The sequence below is a fragment of the Rhinolophus sinicus genome, linkage group LG02, assembly GCF_036562045.2.
Source record: "Rhinolophus sinicus isolate RSC01 linkage group LG02, ASM3656204v1, whole genome shotgun sequence".
Lineage (NCBI taxonomy): Eukaryota > Metazoa > Chordata > Mammalia > Chiroptera > Rhinolophidae > Rhinolophus > Rhinolophus sinicus.
This window is the reverse complement of record NC_133752.1, coordinates 177,360,293-177,376,411: the sequence shown is the minus strand read 5'-3', so window position 1 is coordinate 177,376,411 and position 16,119 is coordinate 177,360,293. Positions and strand designations below refer to the sequence as shown.

General features: G+C 52.5%; 2 protein-coding genes across 8 annotated transcripts in view; one reads left to right on the top strand and one right to left on the bottom strand.

The window, feature by feature from the left end:
• The window catches only part of SCNN1A (sodium channel epithelial 1 subunit alpha), a 22,845-nt gene extending 20,274 nt beyond the window's left edge, over positions 1–2,571 (bottom strand). The window contains exons 1-2 of one of the 3 annotated variants that reach the window (XM_019754365.2): positions 2,443–2,571; positions 1,377–1,737 (exon numbers count right to left, since the gene is read on the bottom strand). In XM_019754365.2, coding sequence (XP_019609924.2) covers positions 1,377–1,732 — 356 coding nt within the window. In that variant the 5' untranslated portion in view covers positions 1,733–1,737; positions 2,443–2,571. Of the gene's footprint in view, positions 1–1,376; positions 1,738–1,897; positions 2,156–2,188; positions 2,328–2,442 lie in introns of those variants that run through there. The other 2 variants (XM_019754364.2, XM_019754363.2) reach the window with 2 other exon arrangements.
• Positions 2,389–16,119, top strand: LTBR (lymphotoxin beta receptor). Of its 5 annotated transcripts, none has more exons than XM_074326155.1 (12): positions 2,389–2,527; positions 8,464–9,057; positions 9,514–10,267; positions 10,404–10,500; positions 10,757–10,882; positions 10,962–11,114; positions 11,491–11,587; positions 11,726–11,817; positions 13,629–13,736; positions 14,047–14,072; positions 14,649–14,877; positions 15,213–16,119. In XM_074326155.1, exons 3-12 carry the CDS (start codon positions 10,172–10,174, stop codon positions 15,452–15,454), a joined length of 1,266 nt encoding a protein of 421 aa, XP_074182256.1. In that variant the 5' UTR covers positions 2,389–2,527; positions 8,464–9,057; positions 9,514–10,171; the 3' UTR covers positions 15,455–16,119. The 5 variants fall into 5 exon arrangements, with proteins under 5 accessions (XP_074182256.1, XP_074182254.1, XP_074182253.1 ...); XM_074326153.1 differs by having other exon boundaries at positions 9,245–10,267; positions 10,962–11,138; positions 15,213–16,118; XM_074326152.1 differs by lacking the exon at positions 2,389–2,527 and adding an exon at positions 9,245–9,416 and having other exon boundaries at positions 8,465–9,057; positions 10,962–11,138; positions 15,213–16,118.

The following is a 16,119-nucleotide window of genomic DNA, read 5'->3' as shown; positions in this document are numbered from 1 at the left end:
TTTTTTGCTTCCATTTCCTCAAGTACAAAATGGGATATTCCAGTACCTGCCTTGGAGGATTGTTGGGAAAAATAAAGGAGAGGCCTGTAGAGTACTTAGTGTCTGGCGCATCTTTTTAGTAAATGGCCCCTTATCCTGGACACTATATGGAAGCTAATCAATGAAATGGCCTGGCAGTTTTTCTCTCTGCAGGACAGGATGTCCCAACCCTTAGTCCACAACACACCTTTGCACATAACAGAACATATGGGGGACCTCCACCCCCAATATGTAACCAATCTCAATCCTCCATAACCACATGCATAACCAATATGTTTGCTCACCCACACACACACTCGTGCAATCACACACACACGCACTCATAAACCTTACACTCCGTGAAGGCAGAGACTACACCTCACACAATTTTTATTATACTTCTCACAGTGTGATGCAGTCATTTGTTTGCATGTCTGGCTCTTCCATCTTATTTTTTCTTTCTGTCCCCAATACCTGGCAAAGTACCTGGCCTTCAGTGAAGACCGTATGATTATTAATGAACCCCTTTGCCAGGTGCCTAGCACTGCGTCTGGCTTGTGGCAGGTGTTCCCAAGGTGTTGCGTGACTGAGTGAATACAAATATAAGGTATATACAAACATCCAGCCCCACCTTCCTTTCTTCTCCATGGTTTACCACCCCCTCTGGCTTCCGGACTGAAAATTGGCAAGGAGCACTGAGGAAACCCAAAACTTGAGGACACACCCAGGCACTAGGTCAGGCTCCTGGGCAGGTGAACGGCGCAGCCCAGCAGGGGTCCCCTCCCCATTTCCACCTGGATGAGGGGAACAGGGGAACAGCTATCCTGTCCCAGTCTCCTTCTGGCTCTATAACTCTCCCCCCAGCCTCAAGGCTGATGATTGCTTTGCACCACCCCCCACTTTGCTTTCTCCAAAACAGACTCCCCTTCTAAACCAAGACTGACACAGCAGGGTGCAGCCCCTGCCAGTTCCCACCACCCACCTCCACAGCACCTCGACGACGGGTCCTTCTCTCCAAGGAAGGGCGAGGGATGATCTTTACCCGGCCCTTTTGGAAGTTACCATCATCGTGACCTCATCAGCATCCCCTCCCACTTGGCAGGAGAAAGGGAGGATGAGGGCACTACTGGTCCAACAACCACACTCTGGATAAGCCCTGGGCACTCGGAAGGCTCCACTGGGCTGAGCTGCCAGCCCATCAAGTCGGAGGCTCCCTATCTTGCCCGAGGAGGTCTGCCTGGGGACAGGAGTATGGCCTCCTACCCCTGGGTCTGAGGGTCTGCTTGCCTAGTGGGCACCTCTGTACCCTCTGCACTACCCTTCCAGGTGCACGAGAAGTGACGTAGGGCCCGACTGACCTGTAGGGATTGAGGGTGCAGATGGTAATGGCGGGGAAAACAAGCTTGTCGGAGTTTAGGTTGATGTTAAGGCTGACGGGGTAGCTGAAGTACTCTTCAAACAGCAGGCCAAACTGCCAGTACATCATGCCGAAGGTGCAGAGCCAGAGCACGGCCCAGAAGGCCGTCTTCATGCGGTTGTGCTGGGAGCACACCAGGCGGATGGCGCCGTGGATGGTGGTATTGTTGCAGAAGAACTGGAAGAGGTCTCGGTAGGAGCGGTGGAACTCAATCAGGGCCTCCTCTTCCTCCGTGGGCTGATGCGGGGCCGCGGGCTTGGGGTCCCGCCCCTGCTCTTCACACTTGTCTCCCTTCATGAGCCCTTGGGTGGGTTGTGGAGGGTGAGGGTCACGGGCAGGGCATGGTCCTGGGCTCCAGGTGCCCTCCCCAGAGAGAGGCTGCACCTGGCCATGCCCACATCCCACCCTGAGCCCATTTTCTCCCACTCCTCCCTCCCTCCACCTGCCCAGAAGCCAGCTGACCTGCTGGAGTCAGGGCCAGAAGAGCTGGATCTGGGCTCCCCTGGAGTGGCCTCTCCTCGGCTTCCCTGATAAGGTCACCTTTTGGTTTCAGTCCCAGCACCTCCCTTTTTGTTTCCACAGCCATCAGTCTCTGCTCTGCTTAGTCAGTCTCTTGAGATCTCTGAGTCTTAGCTTCTCTCTGCCTTAGCTTCTCTCTCTCTCTCTCTCTCTCTTTCTCAATTCCTCTCTCTCTCTCTCTCTCTCTGCCTTTCGCTTCTCTTGGATCTCTTTCTTGGACCTCTTCTTCCTCACCTGACTCCTCTGTGTGTCAGGCTCTCTGATCCTGCCTCTCTTCCTCTTCCTCCCTGCCTTTCCCCTCTCAGTTTGGGCTCTCTCCTCCGATCAGGCCCTGGTCCTGGGCTGTGTCCGGACTCCCTCTCGGTCCCAGTCACGGCAGGGCTCCAGGAGGACTGGCTGCCGCCTGCTCCCCTCTCCCAGGTTGTGGCTGGACTGGGACTGGTTCCTTTCCAGTTGAATCTGGCAGCCGAGCCTCTCCTCCCCCTCACCTGACAGGTGCAGAGGCTGGCCAGGGAGCCCGCCTGCCGGCCAGGGATGGAAGCAACAGAAGCCTCATTAGCATCTCAATTAAAGGTGAGCAGGGCAGGGGGAGGGACAGAGGAGGAGCCTGAGCTGAGAGTTCTCCAAAGGGAGGAGGATTCCTGCGGGCAGGTGACCATGGAGTGCTGGCACCGGAGAAGGAGAAGAGAGGGCCTGAAGAAGAGTCAGGGCCCGGGAGTAATGGGAAGCTGCCAGGCAAGGAGGCTGGGAGACAGAATGGCAGTGAGAGATCTTGACCAGGGAGAAGGATCCTGAACACAAAGCCAAGAGGGCCAAACAAGAAAAAAGGACAAGCCAGGACAAGTGAGACCGAGGTGGGGAGAGCAGAAGGACAGGGAAGGCAGAAGAAGGGAGCTGGGTGGAGGAGGACGGGATGAAGGGCTGGGAGGGAGGCATGGAAGAGAGGCAGAAAGAGGAAGGTGAAGAGGAGCGAGCCAGCCCCAGAGGGACTCTCCCCTCCCCAGCAGGACAGCAAGGGGAGGGAGCCCCGTGGGCCTCCAGGAGCTAGGTCCCCTCCCTGGGGAGTCCTCCCTAGGCCCCCACAGGTCAGCCTCACCCCCCAGGTCGTGGAGAGGATTTTAGCGGGTGCGTCTCCTGGCTCTCAACATGAAGCACCCCTCTTCCTCTCCCTCCTAATGCATCCTCTTCCCCCCAGACGCCTCACCACCACCCTCTACCTACCTTGTCCAGACCTGGGAGGGGCCCAGGTGAAGCAGGGGGCTGGGCGGGGCACTGGGACATTCTGTTCTTTTTTACACCATTGGCTGCCAGGCCAGGAATGTGTAATGTCCCCTATTGTGGTCACGGGGTTGCAGGAATGTGGGCACCAAGAGGCAGTCAGGGGACAGGCAGGGCACTTGGGCACAGACCTGGAGCCCAGGGGCAGCAGGCCCTGAGGGGGCAGGGAGGGATGTGAACAGCGGTGGGTGTCCTGGTGACGAGGATAGGCTTATTCCAAGGCTACGCTAGCCCCGGATGGACGGAAAAGCTCATGGTTAGGGGCTTTTCCCCCCACATCTCTTCCCCAAACTTAATCCAGCAAAAGGATAAAGAGTGAAGTGCCAAGCGGTGAGCAATCAGAGAGGGAAGGGTCAGAGAATCAGGCCGCAAAAGAGGGTTCAAACAGGTACAGGACACCCATCCACACAGCCCAGGCCCCTGTAACAGCGAAAGGTGTGGACACTGGGCAGGACATGCACTGGCTGCTCCCTCCTCCTTGCCTCCTCCGAGGAACAGGCATGATGCCCCTACAATGTGCAGACACAGCCCAGTGTAGGCTGGTGGAAGACGGGCCTGCAATACAGTGAGATAAGGATCCTAGTTGCAGAGATAAGAACTCAGTGCTGAGTGAGCCTGGGGAGGGAGGGAGAGAGGGAGAGGCACTAACCCAGAGACTCCAGAAGACTTCCTGGAGAAGGTGGTATCTTAGCTGGGTCTTCAGGAACAACAAGGACTCTAGCAGGCAAAGAAGAGGGAAGCGGGGTACTCCAGGCTCAAGGTACAACCCGCTTGCTTCCTTTCTGGGTAGTCTCTTGTCGCCTGTTAAAGTGAGAGGTGCGGTCAACCAGGGTTCCAAACCTGGCCCCAGTGCTTCCTTTGACACCTGCTGGGGACACCCCCTTAGAAGGGAAAGGCTGGCTTTTTCTTCATTTTCCAGACGAAGAAACTGACCCTCCACAAAGATAAGCCAGTTTTTTAAGGACACAAAACAAAATAGCAGCCAAGTGAAAACAAAGTAAGAATTCTTCTTCTCCTCTGGGGTTGTCTTCTTAGGGCTTTTGCCATTTACTTCCCGACACAGACCAGCCACAGACTCAGGGAATCCGAGCTCCCCGTACCTGGTTTCGAAAGCCAGGAAGGTACATATACTCATACAGCGTCCACAGATTCATCAGCAGTCTGGGTCCTCGATTATCTCCCTGGCTCTGTGAAAAGCTCTCTACATTGTCCCCACGGGACCCAGACACCCCTAGAAGCTCCATTCTCCCTTGAGCCAGGCCCTTAAACTAGAGATGGTCCTAACTACAAAGGGGATATGCAAGGCTGTGACTGTGTGATCTCAAAGGTTCTCAGAGGCCCCTCCCTGCCTTTTTCGACTTGCTACCTGGTGCCTGAAACCCAGCTTCTGGCTGAAGGCAGCACAGGCGGAGCGTTTTCATCTCAAGGGCTCTGGGAGAAGAATTGCATGGCCTGGACTGGGCTGAGCCAGAAGTGTGGTGACCCTGTCACCGCCTGCCAGGATACACGGTGGCAACATGTGCTTAGAGACCGAGCCGTCTAGATCTGGAATGGGCCAGAGGAAGCTTGCTGTTGTGAGAAAAACAGAAATCTGAAACCTGCACTTTTGTCATAGCTCCTATTTAAATGTTATCTTTTAAAGTGCAGAAATAACACCCAAATACATTTTTGTTGCAGTACAATCTTCCAATAGTACAGAAGTATACAAAACAATAAAAGCCTTTCTTTGTCCCATTCCTTTCCCACACCTAGGCCCAAGGACAGCCACTGCAATTTGTGTATTCATCTATATCTTTTTGTGTGCTTGTATAGACTTACATGTATTTTTGAAAAAACAAAATAGTTTTTTTTTTCATAAATGGGATGTTATAGGTATTATTCTGAGGTCCATTTTTGCCTTTAAACTATGTACATGACTTTGAAAATGGCCCTTTACCTCTCTGGGTCCTAGTAATCTCATCTGAAAAACAAAATGGCAGGAGGGAGTGGATAAGGCAGCCCAGATGGTCACACCTAATCCCTTGCTTAACACATGAGGGAACTGAGGCCCTGAGAAGCAAAGTGACTTGCTTAACAGTCATCCAGGAGTTAGGGGTGGGGTCAGCTTGAGAGCTTAGCCTCCTTTTTCCAAGCTCAGTGCCGCTCCCCTAACTTCTAGAGAAGTGGAGCCTTGTCCTGTGGAGGATCTGGGGCCTTGCAGACCTTGTCTTGGAAGCTCCCCCATCCTCTCTCAGAGCCCCAGCCATTCCTTCTCTGCAGGGCTGCTTTCCCCCTCCCAACACCAACCATCCTCTAACCCTGTGGAGTGGCATAACAAGTGCAAAGCCTATAGGGGACATGGATTGCTTCCATATCCCCTCATCTCCAGTGAGCAAGAGAAGTGAAACTAGAGGGTCTTCAGTGGGATGAGGGTTATGAGTTTGAAGGGACTTCCTGCCTCTTGCTCACTGGAGATGAGGGGATATGGAAGCAATCACTTTCTCCACCACGGTTCCAGAGTGAGAACTGTTTAGAATACTATTACAGCACTTACATCTGTATACTATTATTATCCTGATGTGTGCGTGTGTGTATTTATGTGTTTACGTATGCATGGGTCATATTATGAGTTCTCTGAGAACAGGCACCAGGCTTCATTCTTGGCAGCCCCATTGTAGAGCTGTCACCATTTGCTGACCCACTTTGCAAAAGACAGCAGAATTAGCATCTGGGGTAAGACCCAAGGTTCATCTTGGATGGAGAGTGATCTGCTATGAGAAAGCATCCCCAACACATCAAACATCTTAATTTCCTGTGGTGACACATTAATTTGTGGTCTATTAATTTCTCTAAATTTTATTCATTTTTTTCATTTCAGCCTCCATCCTTTCTACAGTAAAAATGAGTCACTCAATTAAATGCAACTCTTTATTTTTACTACTTAGAGATAATTAGCCTCTCCACACTAAGCTGCCCACTGTGGAAAACAGTGGTCCTTTTATCAGAATTTACATAGTATGAATTTCTCTTTAATCTAAAATGATGTCCCAGGGCAGCCAGATGGCTCAGTGGGTTAGAGCGGGAGCTCCAAACAATAGGGTTGCCAGTTCGATTCCCACATGGGCCAGTGAGCTGCGCCCTCCACAACTAGATTGAAGACAACGACTTGACTTGGAGCTGATGGGGCCTGGAAAAACACACTGTTCCCCAATAGTCCTCAATTTAAAAAAAGAAAAAACAAAAAATATATATAAAAATAAAAAATAAAATAAAATAAAATGATGTCCCAGAAAATCCCTCCCAGCCACTCCTAGTCTAGCCACCTGGCAGGAGGCTTAGAAGCTCACCATTAGTTTATTCCTTTGGGTGAAGGCAGGAATTCTCAACCTTGGCACTATTGACATTTGGACAATTCTTTATTGTGGGAGGTGCTGTCCTGTGAGCTATAGGATGTTTAGCAGCATCCCTGGCCTCTACCTACTAGATGCTAATAGTACCCCCTTAATCGTGACAATCAAGAACCCCTCCAGATATTGCCAAATGTCTTTTGGGGAGCAAAATCACCCCATTTGAGACAACGGGGCTAAGGGATTATCCCCAGTGATAATGGCAACACTATGCAGAAGGATGACCCTCATCAGTTACACATTTCTCAGTCTTTACCAGACCCTTACAAGGGGTACCCAGTTGGCTAAGAGTAGTGTGGGGAAGAGGAGAAGGAAAAAAGTATTCAGAAGAATTCATTCCCACCAACTCCCTTTTTGGATTCTTCTTGGGCCTGTAGAAGAAGGTTCAGTGAGCAATCCCCTCTAAAGAAGACTTGGGGGTTGATGGATGCTTAGTCTGTGTCTGGTGTTGCCCAATGGAAATGAGTAACACTTCAAGGAAGATGGCCAAGAACACGAAAGGAAAGAAACAGAGACAGTGCCCTGGTCACAAAGAATTCATGGATTCCTCACCTCTGTGAGTCTCCCTTCATCCTCCTGGAGGTTGGCTAGGCATAATAACCATTTATTGATAGGATTTGTCCATCATGGTCCAGCCAGGAAACAGGAAACACTCAGTCTTTCAAACAGAAGAAACTTAACACAGAGAATTGGTACATGGGTGATGGAAGAGCTGAAAAGTCAACAGGAGACAGTGAGGCAATCCAGAAAATAGACCAGGAAGCAGTTACCAACTCTAGGGCTGGAAAGGCAGCAGGCTAATGTAGCACTATAGACCCAAAAGCCTCCAGAGCTATGCTGCAAGAGCTAAGTAGTGGGGGCTGCCTAGCAGGAAATGGAATTGTGGAAGGAGGGAAAGAACAAACACAACTATCTAAAAACAAAAGGGGTATGGGGTTGAAAAAATAGAAATAGCCTAGCTTCCTCCCTCTTCCCACCTACCAGTCCTCCACCCACCTGTCTTCCTATTGGCTGAAACTACACAGCAGCAAGAGGGAAGAAGAGTCTGGGAAATGTAGTTCCAAGTAGCGATGCAGATCAGAGCAGAAGGGTGAAGAACAGATCTGCAGGGAAACCAGGTGTTGACTAGAACAAAAAAAAAAACAGAGAGAGGTGAAGTGATGGGGCCAAGATAAAGTCTAGATCTTAGGGCTCTTTCCGTAGGACCCAGAGAGTCCTTGAAGGTTGAAGTGACAGCATGAGATTGGCAGCAGAAAGAAATAGTTCAGGCAGCTGGGGTTGAAAAGGATCTGAGAGTGCTTACTGTGAAGCAGGGAGCTTTGACTGGAAAGGGTATGCAGGAACATATTGGGGTTCAGGAATTGTTCCACGGAAATACACAGGCTATAGAAAAGTGAAAATCATTGATCTGTGTAGTGTACTTTATACACACTATTGTTTATGTGTTACACCTCAATTAAAAGAAGAGTTGTTGTCTTTTAGAGTAAAATCCTGAAATATTTTCAAAAGAAATGATGCTATGTCTGGGATGTACTTCAAAATAACTAAGAGAGATTAGAAGACTGGGAGAGGATTGCATAAAAGAAATAAGACACCCTGAGTTGAAGCTGGGAGTTCACTAATGCTATTTTCTCTCTTTTTATGTATGTATATGTTATGTGTGTAATTTCCACAATAAAACGTAAAATGAAAAAAGAGAAAAAAGGACCTAAGGCCACTACACACATACCTTTACGAGCTTAAGAGCTCAGTGCTAAGTCCAGTCCCAGCCCACAATTCCCTTGACCTGGAAAGAGCCGCAGCCCTGAGCACTGCATGTCGTCCTGATATTTCTTCCCTTTCCAGGAAGCCTTGGACCGTTAAGTGAGTGCAGCGGAGTGCAGGTCCTAGGGCCGCACCAGGAGAAGAGAGGGAAAAGTCTACAGCTCAGGCCGACCCCTTCATCGGGACCTCCCAGCTCCTCCACCTAGAGCCTGTCCAGCCAGTCAGACAAACCAGGTTAAGGATGAGCGCTGAACTGGACTCTCCAGGGAGAGGGGCAGGGACAGTGCCCAGGTGACCTATCTCAAGAGAGTAAGTCAGCCCCTGACGTCAAGGGCGGCATCCCTGAGCCACAAGGAGGCAGCATGGTTGCTGGAATGAGCTGGGACCCAGAAATAAGTAGCCCTGGACTCTAAGCTAGTTTTGTCATGGACTGGCTATGTGACATGGGCAAGGCATCGTTCCTTGATTCCATAAATACGTATTGGACACATGGTATGTGCCAGACTCTGTGCTAAACACTGGGAAGCCAGACTTAAAGACTCAGCCCAGGCCATTGCAGAGCTCATGGCCTGATGGGCCGGCAGACAGTAAACAGCAGGTCACAGAGAGCAGCCTGCATGGGGCTGTACAGCCTGGAGTGGACGTGCTTCCCAGAGCCCCAGTGATCAAGAGCAGGTGAGACTTAGTCGGAAGACAGAGAGCCTGGCATAAGGGGGTCGGAGGGTGGGCAACTGCAAGTCACTCCAGGGGCACTGTTAATAGGTTGCAGGGAAAGGATGGGAAGAAAGGAAGCAGGCATGGGACTAAGCCCCTCTGGAATGCTGGTCTCCTGGGCCTGAGCCTCAGTCTTTTCATCCTTAAGGTGAGGGAGCTGGACTGGTGGACGCTCAGCTCTCCCCAGTTCAAAGGGATTCAAAGGCTCCTGGGTGAGGAAGCGGGGACAGAAGGCTGCGCTGCCCCTACTCATTGGGAATTTGGTCTCCACATCCTCCCCCTTCTCTAAGGACAGAGGAGCAGGGACTGCACCCTCTCAGGTGACCTGTGTCCATCAATGTGTGGACTGGGTGGATCAGGGGAGGGCAGGGCTGATTGTTATTTCTTTGCAGCTTATCTTAAAACGTCACTCAACAGGGCAGGGATCCAAACAGTCTACCACCCAGGACTTCTGGTTCCCAGATGTTGCATCTGGCTGGCTGTCCCTGGGTCTCTGCACTCGCCATGTTTGGCAGTCCCAGGCTCTCCACTTTTCAGATCTGACACTGGCTGAACACGGCTCTCTTGAACTCCGTCTGTTTCCGTCTGAGCTCAACCCTGGTTGGGCTCTCGAGGCCCATCTGAGGATTGTCCACTGGCTCTGCTGCCCCTTTCCCACCATCTGGGCCTGTCCCTGCAGGCCTCCTTTCACAGGCAGGCTTCCGGAGAAGGGAGGAGTCCCGGTTCCGGCCCTGTTGCCTTCACGTGCTTTCCCGTCCACCCCCCTCCCGCCCAGCATAAGGGCAGCCAAGCCTGTTCCTCTTCCCGATTGCGACAGCCAGCCAGCCGACCTCAGCTCCCAGCGCTCCCTGTCCCCGCCCCGTGGCCGGCTAGCTCCACTCCCACTTCCTGAGCCTGGAGCCCTGGAGGCGAGGCCAGGCCAGGCCTGGCGGCTCCGGCCCCGAGGGGCACATCGGCCCGAGTCCTGTCCCAGCCCCTGGGCTCAGGAGGCTGCTGCACCACTGCTCCAGACATCCAGGCCTCCCACCTTACTCCCAGGCCTCCACCCATCTGGTCGGCTGGCCGACTGGCCGCCATGCGCCTGCCGTGGGCCGCCTCCCTCTGCAGCCTGGCCTGGGGGCCACTCATACTAGGCCTCTGCGATCTCCTGGCAGCATTCCAGCCCCAACTGGTGAGGGAGGGTTTGTGCAGGTGGGTGGGGGCGGGCAGGTAGGGAAAAGGGCTCTGGGCAGCTCCCTCTGTGGTCCCTCTGCTCTCCCCAGCTAACCCCTGAAAAATTCTCCTCCCTCCCCCATCTTCCCTTGAAGGTGCCCCCGTACCACACGGATAAGGAAACCTGCCGGGACCAGGAAGAGGAGTACTACGAGTCCAAGCTCAAGGCCTGCTGCTCCCGCTGTCCCCCAGGTGAGAGGCAATGGCCAGAGGAAGCCTGGGACAGGGAGGCGGGTTACAGGGAACTCCAGTCTACCTCCCTGCCTCAGACGAAAGGCAGACACCTTCTCCCAGGAAAACCAGCTAGCAGAGACAGAGAATGAGAAACACTGGCCATCCCTCATTTGCAGGCACCAAGAGGGTCAGGCCCAGGGTCACACAGCAAGTGGCAGAGGTGAGGGTGGTGCCCCCGTCCCCTGACACTCCTACTGCCCCACTTACATTCTAGGCACATATGTCTTAACTGAATGCAGCCTCAGCCATGACACAGTTTGTGCCACGTGCTCTGAAAATTCCTACAACGAGCACTGGAACCATCTCTTATCCTGCCAGATCTGCCGACCCTGTGACCACAGTGAGTAGGGTGTGCCTGGGGAGAGCTGGGGTCCCCTGGAGCACAGCTCCTCCACTGAGCTCTCCTGTCTCCCCACAAGTACTGGGCTTCGAGGAGACTGCACCTTGCACTAGCAAACAGAAAACCCAGTGCCACTGCCAGCCAGGAATGTTCTGCACCCTTTGGGACCATGAGTGTCTACACTGCGAGTCACTCTCGGACTGCCCACCAGGCACTGAAGCTGAGCTCAAAGGTCAGAGGTCACTAAGGGCAGAAGGTAGGGAGGAGGCTGGGTGCCAGTGATCTTAAATGGGGGCAGGGAGCACGGTTCTGTGTGCATGGTGAGCCTCCAGGTAGTTCTCTTTGGCATGAAAAGCCTCTTCTCTTTCCCTGTGAAAGGCTCACAGATGGAATCTGCAGAGATATGGAACTGGGACAGGAAGAGGGGCAGTGGCGGGGAGGGGCAGTCCCCACAGCACTGGGCGGGGGGAGATCAGGAAAGGTGCGAGCTACAGAATGGGGTGGGTGGGCAGGGAAGGGCCATCCAGGGGGTATAAAGAAAGCTCAGAACTGGGCAAGAGGCTTCCTTTGCCCACTCACCCTGGCTGGCCTTGCTTCTCTCTTGTCAGGTGAAGTTGGGCAGGCTAATAGCAACTGTGTGCCCTGTAAGGCAGGACACTTCCAGAACACCTCCTCCCCAACTGCCCGATGCCAGCCCCATACCAGGTAAGTGTATCCATGCTCCTCCCACCCTCCCAGAAGCCCCAGCTGGTAACAACCCCATACTCAACTCTAAAACCCTCCTTGCCACTTTCCGCCTCCAGCTGTGTGCCCTCTTGAATTGGGCCTCCCTTTCCTCCACAGGTGTGAGGACCAGGGCCTGGTGGAGGCAAAGCCAGGCACCAGCCAGTCTGACACCAGCTGCAAAAGTCCACCAGAGCCCCCCGAGATGACAGGTGAGGGGCCAAGGCTGAGGGGCAGGGAATTGCCAGGGGAGGTCTGAGAAAATGGGGAAAAGAGAAACCTTCCCTCTCAGAATGGGGGAAAGATGAAAAGTTCCTTAAAGAGAAATTGGAGTGTCCCCAAGCCAATTTACATACACACACATACTTTTTTAAGTTATATATGACACATATATATATCGTATTATGTCAAGGACACTCCCACACTGAGACGTAACTGTAACTGACATCACGGGCATCGTTTCAGACATGCCACCATCATACAATCCATTTACTAGACCGAATACCGCTATTCGATTATACGCTTTCGTTGTGAGAGAGATAACTCCACATTTGACTCCTTTTTGGTTTTTTTCTGTGGAGTTACTGGTTTCCTAGCCTAATAGACAATTATGGGATGTTTCTGATGATTGCAATCATTATTAATTGGGGAGAGTTTACTTTATTAACTTTTTAAAATTAGCACTTGTTTATCATCTTAACTTCCATTTATCGAGAGCCGGCGTGTCAGGCACTCTCCAGTCACTTGACAGTCACTAATTCATTTAATGCTCTTACTGAGCCTATGAAGTAGTTCTGTTATTATCCTTGCTGATGGGATGAGGAAACTGAGGCTCAGGGAGGTTGCGTGAAGCTCCCCCACGTGGTAATCGGTGTTATGAAGACCTGTACTCAGGTCTTTTTACTCCAAAGCCTATGCCATAATGCACGCACGCTGTAGAGAATTAGAAAATTCAGATACATAAAATTAAAGATCACCCACAGAATCATCACCTAGCATATCCACTCTTAACATTTTTGAATCTATCTCCCATTCTTCTATGTATCTCTAGACCTATAATTTTTTTCTAAAAAATGTGGAATCATTTGACTATTTTGTAACCTGATTTTTTTCATTCAACTACATCATAGATATTTTTCCATGTCCTCTTACTAATTTTTAACTAATGTATCAAATATGATGGAAATTTTAGTGCTGGCATTTTAGAGTCTAACGCCCTCATTTTACTTATGGAAAAAACTGATGCTCAAAGAGGTGAAATGACTTAAAAAGTCACACAGCTGAGCAGAAACCCAGGTGTTCAAGACTCCAGGTCCAATTTGTCCCCATGCCTCCCATTCTGGGTGATGGGCACTACAGACTCCATGCCACGGATGGCAGCACTGAGGCCCACGAAAGACAGAAATTATCCACTGCCACACATGTGGTCCTGAGAAATCCAGCCTCCTATTCCTGTTCCCTCCTGAAATCTGAAAGAGGGTGGAGACTTTGCAACCCCTACTCCCCCAGGCAGCCACAGGCAGAGTTCAGAAGCAAGGCTCCCTCGCCCCCCTCTGAGAACACCCCCTTAGGGACAGAGGAGCACTCGCAGTTACTACAGTGGCCTCTGTAAGATGGTCAAGTCCACAGAAACATGGTTCTACCCTGTGGCCTGAGTTTGCTTAGAATCCCAAGCCCCACCCTCCTGGACTGCCTCCCACCCCGACTTCTAGCCCTTAAAAACCAACTGCCCAAGCTCCTGCCCTCACACAGCTGGGCACCTGCACCACTCCAAACATCTCCGCCCACAGGAGAGTTTCTCCTGGCTGTCAGGAGGTCCCTCTAAGGCCAACCGAGTTCCCCTTCTCCATAACCCAGGGAGTGTCTCTATTTCTGCCTTTAGGAACTACCGTAGGGCTAGAAGGGAAAAGCTGCTCCCCCTTTTCTCTGTCTGGGTTGCCCAGAGCACTGGAAAGCTGTTCCTAACTTCCTTCCCCTCTGCCCTTCCGAGTCCTCATGCCCCTCCTGTCTGCTGCCCTGGCAGGAACTATGCTGGTGCTGGCCATCATGCTGCCACTGGTCTCTCTGCTGCTCCTCACCACGGTCCTCGCCTGCACCTGGAAGAGCCACCCCTCTCTCTGCAGAAAGCTGGGTAGGAAGGGAGCAGATGTACTCAGGAATGCAGTCCAGCCTCTGTCCCCACCTGGATGCGGGAGGGGGTTGGAAGGAATATTCAGCTTCCCCAGGGCCAGCCCTTCTGCCCCTTCATACTCAAGACTCCCAATGCCGACCTCCCAGTAGACATCATCTCCATCCAGCCCCCGACCCTGAGGCTGGAGACAAGGATAATAATAGCCTATTCCTTCTGGGACCTCAGGGTGGGCAGCATCACATTGTGGTGGGGGTGGGGTGTGGAGGGTGAAGGTCTGCAGAGACTGCCACCCATTTCATTTTCATTGCAGGATCCCTGCTCAAGAGGCGTCCAGAGGTAATGGGGAAGGCTGAGAAGGCAGCAAGGAGGGGCAGAGAGGGAGAGTGAACAAGGTGGGGGTAGGCAAGTAAAGACTGTGCAGGCTTCAACATTCAGTCATTCACTCAACGAATAATTTTTGAGCACGCAATGTGCCAGGTGCTGGCCTAGGCATGTGGGTATAGCAGCAAGTACAACAAAGTAATTACCCTCCTGGAGTTACAGGACAGTGGAGCAATAAAGTTAAACAAAGATGTACCCGGTGGTGATAACTTCCGAAGAAAGCAGGGTAGGGGGGCAGTAAGTGGCAGTGGCAGAAGGTGGGTGTATCTTATCACAGACAGTAGACAGAGAGAGCCTCTCTGATAAGCCGATATTTGAGCAGAGAGCTGAAGAAATGAGGGAACCAGGCATCGGGATATCTGGGGAAAGTGCTTCAGGAAGGAAGAACATCAAATGCAAAGGCCCGAGGAAGGGAGCGTGAGAAGGAGCAGAGGAGGGCGATGAGCTGCCTAAGCTGGAGTGGGAATCACAGAAAGACGAGGTCTGCCTCAGGCCCACGTCATTGGTTGGTTCTCTGTCTCCCTCCTGCAGCGAGAGGAATCAAATACTCCTGATGGAAGCTGGGAGCCTCCAAGCATCAACCCACATTTTCCTGACCTGGTAAAGCCACTTCTGCCCATCCCTGGAGACCTGCCCCCTGCCTCGGCCTGGCCCCCAATGCCCTCAGTTTTGGAGGAAGAGATGCTACAACAGCAGAGTCCTCTGAGCCAGGCCAGGGAGCTGGAGGCCGAGCTCCCAGAGCAAGGCCAGGTGGCCCACGGTGAGCCGGCTGCAGGGAGAAGAGGAGGTGGGGAGGTGGAGTGGGAGAGACAGGAGGGCAAGAGCGTGTAAGCCAGACAGAATGAGACTAAAATGGAGGCAAGACAGAGACTCCAACGGCTAGCCAGAGTTTCCCAACTAAAGAGAAGGGAAGAGACTGAAAAACCCAGACATAGACGTGAATGCAGAGCTCCAGAAGCCAATAGCAAATGGAAGTGGGAACAGAGAGGAGAGGAGAGAAGGCAGAAGAACGAGAGTCCAACGCGGGGGGAACAGCGGCCTTCCTTCCTTAGCTGGGCCCCCTGAGCCCCTCTCACTCTGCCTCCCTTTCCACAGGTACCAATGGCATTCATGTCACCGGCGGCTCTGTGACTGTCACTGGCAACATCTATATCTACAACGGGCCAGTGCTGGGGGGAGCACGGGGCCCTGGAGACGCCCCAGTGTCCCCAGAGCCTCCATACCCCATTCCTGAAGAGGGTGCCCCTGGTCCTCCTGGGCTCTCTACACCCTACCAGGAAGATGGCAAAGCTTGGCACCTGGCTGAGACAGAGACACTTGGCTGCCATGCCCCCTAACAGGGCCAAGGACCCACTTTGTCACCCAAGCCTGACAGTGTCTGAGAAAAGCAGGAGAAGGGAGGTACAAGAGCACCTTCTCCCTGAGGTGGCCCTACCCACACAGGATTGACAGAGGGCCTGGGTAGGGCCCGGCGAGGCACTAAGCAGCCAGGCCTCAGACACGTCTCCGAGAGCAGGGCTGGGCACTGGCTGGGTACAGTGCCCATCACAGGACTCTCACCACTGCCTGAGCAGGCCTGAGACTTCATTGCAGACCCTCCTGCCCGCTGGGGCTGCACCAGCTCAGCTTCAGGCACAGACAGAACATATGATGTCTGCTGCTGCCCACCATGGCACTCTACACCCAAAGCATGGCACAGAAGGGAGCCAGCTACATGGTCACCTCCCTGGGACCTCTAACGGATTCATGGCGTTCATCTCCAAGCTGCAGAGCCCTTTGAGGAGCCACACTTCGCAGGGACTGAGGTAGACCCTATATGAAAATGGAGTTACATGGAAGACCAGCCCTGTCCTCCCCTCCTAGAGAGGAAAGGGAGTCATGAAAAACTGGAGGTTTGGCTAGTTACTTGGTATAAGAGAGAGTTCCGGGGGGGGGGGGGGGGGGGAGAAATGGCAAATGTATTTATAAATTGTAACCGTATGCAAATAAATTGGACATTGAA